General features: G+C 39.5%; 1 protein-coding gene across 1 annotated transcript; it reads left to right on the top strand.

Moving 5' to 3' along the window:
- Positions 1-1,125: 1,125 nt before the first annotated feature.
- LOC110943126 (ATP-dependent DNA helicase PIF1-like) lies at positions 1,126-1,812 on the top strand. Its single transcript, XM_022184882.1, has one exon. The coding sequence runs from the start codon at positions 1,126-1,128 to the stop codon at positions 1,810-1,812; it is 687 nt and encodes a 228-aa protein (XP_022040574.1).
- Positions 1,813-3,230: the final 1,418 nt, after the last annotated feature.

The raw sequence follows: 3,230 nt of genomic DNA, 5'->3' as shown, positions 1-3,230 counted from the left end.
TATTCGGAATCACATTTGGACCGTTGTGGGAAACGGAGCGGATACATCGGCTTGGTTTGATAAGTGGGATGATGTTTGCCCTATTCACTTGATAGTTACGCCAAGACTCATTGCCAATGCGGGCTTTAATATGAAGACAAGGGTGGCGGATGTATGGTGTCAAGAGGGATGGAGGTGGCCGAGGGATTGGATTGATCGATTTCCGGTGTTGGCTAATATTAGTCCGATTTCGCTAGTTGCTACAAAAAGAGATAACCTTGTATGGAAAAATAGATCGGGAACGCAAGTTGATTTTAGCACCTCAGCGGTTTGGGATGATATACGAAATGGTCAAGACTTGGTTCCATGGAGTAATGCAATATGGTTTCCTCAAGCTATTCTGAGACATGCTTTCATAATGTGGCTCATTGTCAACAAAAAGCTCAAGACGCAAGATGTTATGAGCAGGTGGAACTCTTCGGGAAATGCTAACTATAATCTGTTATGTTGTTCTTTATGCACATCAGGCCCCGATTCTCATGAGCATCTATTCTTCGAGTGCTCTTTTGGGTTGCAAATATGGAATGAAGTGAAAGTCTTAGCGGGTATGGAAGAGGTGTGTAATAAGTGGGATAGTATTTACGAGTATTTGGTGCGCTTTGGCAGTTCTAAAAGCGCGAGGATTGTTATTGGAAAGCTAGTGGTGGGAGCAACTGCTTACTTTGTATGGCAAGAACGGAACAAGCGTCTCTTTTCAACAAACAAGAGGAGTGCTTCGCGACTTGTAGAGATTATTTTGGCAACAGTAAGGATGAAACTTCACACTATGCGGTTTAAAAGAACAGGTCAAGTGGAGCGAATATTACAAGAGTGGAGCTTGCCGAGAGGGCTACTGTTTGAAGATGATGATTGCGGCTAATAGTTCATATTTTGTCGTTTGTACTAGTGTCTGTTTGAGCTAGTTGTTTTGATGTTTTGCGTTGTTGCTTGTAAACTCTAGGATGGCATGTCATGCTAGAGAACTGGGGATTATTATTTTCCTCACTTGTTTTATTTGGTTGATGATATAAAATTTACCGGGGTAACCCTTTACCCAAAAAAAAAGTCAATCCTATTTCTTCTCTCATTTCATTTATATATCCGGACATGAATAAGTTTTTGTGGGATTTAACGTATTTCCAACAAAGAGCGATTCTTGCTCCAACTAATGAAGTAGTGGATTCAATAAATAAAGAGTTGTTAGAGAGTCTACCCGATGAAGAAAAGGTTTATTTTAGTTCAGATAGTTTATGCCAATCGGAGGAAGAATCAGAGCTTAATATGGCATTGTTTCCTCCTGATGTGTTAAACAATCTTCGTTTATCTGGTTTACCTAACCATAAATTAGTACTGAAACTTGGTGCTCCGGTGATGTTACTCAGAAACATTGATCAGGCAAATGGATTGTGTAATGGTACACGTTTACAAGTCACGAAGCTTGGAAAAGTTGTGATTGAAGCAAAAATTATCACAGGGACTAATATAGGTCATCATACTTTGATTTCAAGACTGAAGATGACACCTTCAGATAAAAGAATAACAGTGAAGATTTCTCGAAGACAATTCCCACTTTCACTGTGTTTTGCTATGATAATAAATAAAAGTCAAGGACAATCATTGGAGTGTGTTGGTTTATATCTTCCACGTCCAGTGTTTAGTCATGGCCAGCTTTATGTTGCTGTATCTAGAGTAAAAAGTAGGAAGGGGTTGAAAATTTTGATTTGTGATAAAGAGAAACGAGTCTGTACAACCACTACTAATGTGGTTTACAAAGAAGTTTTACAAAATCTATGATGATACTAAACATCTGTCAACCTGGCAACGTCTGTTGGGTATAATGGAGGAACTGCTGTTAGGAAACGTTTGATGGAAAGCAATACAACTTTTTGAAAGCATCTGATACTTGCTCTGCATTAAGCTTATCCTGAGAACACATGTTGTTAATAACATTATTCTCTTAACATCTGTTTACTAACCTTTGTAATTTTTGTTGACTGACCTTTTTAACATGGGTCGACTAACATCTGATAGTTACTATCTATCCATCTGGCAAGCTCTGTTGGAGATAATGGATGTCAGTTCTTAGTGAAGTGTGTTGGAAAGCAACAGAAGTTTTTAATAGTTAATAGACAACAGTGGTTTCCTACCAACATAATGGAATTGCTGTTGAATAAACCTATTGATCATTAATTTATATCAATTTTGTAAGTCTTCAGTAATTATTTTTTTACTCTCTGTCAATATGTGTTATGCATGGTTTTCTAAGAAACGACCCGTGTTTGCACACGGGTCGTACCGCTAGTACAATATATAATGTCACACCCCCAAATTCCACCTGCGGAGTACCATCCGCTTGAGGGCGTGACTGACCAGGATCCAGCCACCAATTATACTGAATAATTGAATTAGTAACCAAAGTAATACTTACTAACCATACGATTAGCAAATATCATGTTCAGAGCTTAAAGTTTTAAGTTCAAATAGTAGTAAGTAGCGGAAGCATAAGTAAAACAGTTTTAAACAAGGTTCATAGTTCATGTTTATTTAACACCCAACACAGGGGTAGACGAACACTACACATCCCCAAGCAGCAAGCTCCTCAGTCACTGGTTACCTGCAAAGCATGCAGTAAGGTGTCAACAATAATGTTGAGCGAGTTCACTAGTTGTCCAGTTTTAATTACCAAAAACTTGTTTCACCAGTTAACTTACCCGTTTATACATGCCATGGGGAGCTACCCCAAAAGTTAGCGACTAAACTGTTTCTCCAATACCGAACACTAGGTAACCGTTGCGTTTCCGCAGGATGCCCCGATGTCAATGTTCTATCATCATTGACAGATGCCTGAGTACATTAGTTCACGACCGATCCCATACACGGGCACGGTGTGAGGCTGGTAAAACCTAAATAGCGCTATCAACTAATAACCCGTTCGCCTGGCCCCGGCGACTAATCGGTATTATGCAGTAGGGACTTGAGTGATAGAGTTTCGTTTAGTGCCATTTGTTGCAATCCGTATAAACAGTAATTAACTAAAGGTTCCCAATAACAAGGGAAGAAAAGTAAGTTGTATCCCTCATAAGGGGATAGTGTTGTTTTTAGTTCCGTTTCCCAAATCACCGGGAACGCATGCTTTAAGTTGTGAACTCACCTTAGGTTGCTCGGTAGATTAATTACCCGGTCAATCACGTTGGTCACCACGTCCTAGCATG

This window comes from Helianthus annuus, chromosome 5 (assembly GCF_002127325.2).
Source record: "Helianthus annuus cultivar XRQ/B chromosome 5, HanXRQr2.0-SUNRISE, whole genome shotgun sequence".
Taxonomy (NCBI): Eukaryota; Viridiplantae; Streptophyta; class Magnoliopsida; order Asterales; family Asteraceae; genus Helianthus; species Helianthus annuus.
This window is presented reverse-complemented; position numbering and strand designations above follow the sequence as displayed.

Coding starts and splice junctions, on each gene's coding strand:
- LOC110943126 (XM_022184882.1), top strand. CDS start 1,126: ATGAATAAGTTTTTGTGGGATTTAACGTATTTCCAACAAAGAGCGATT.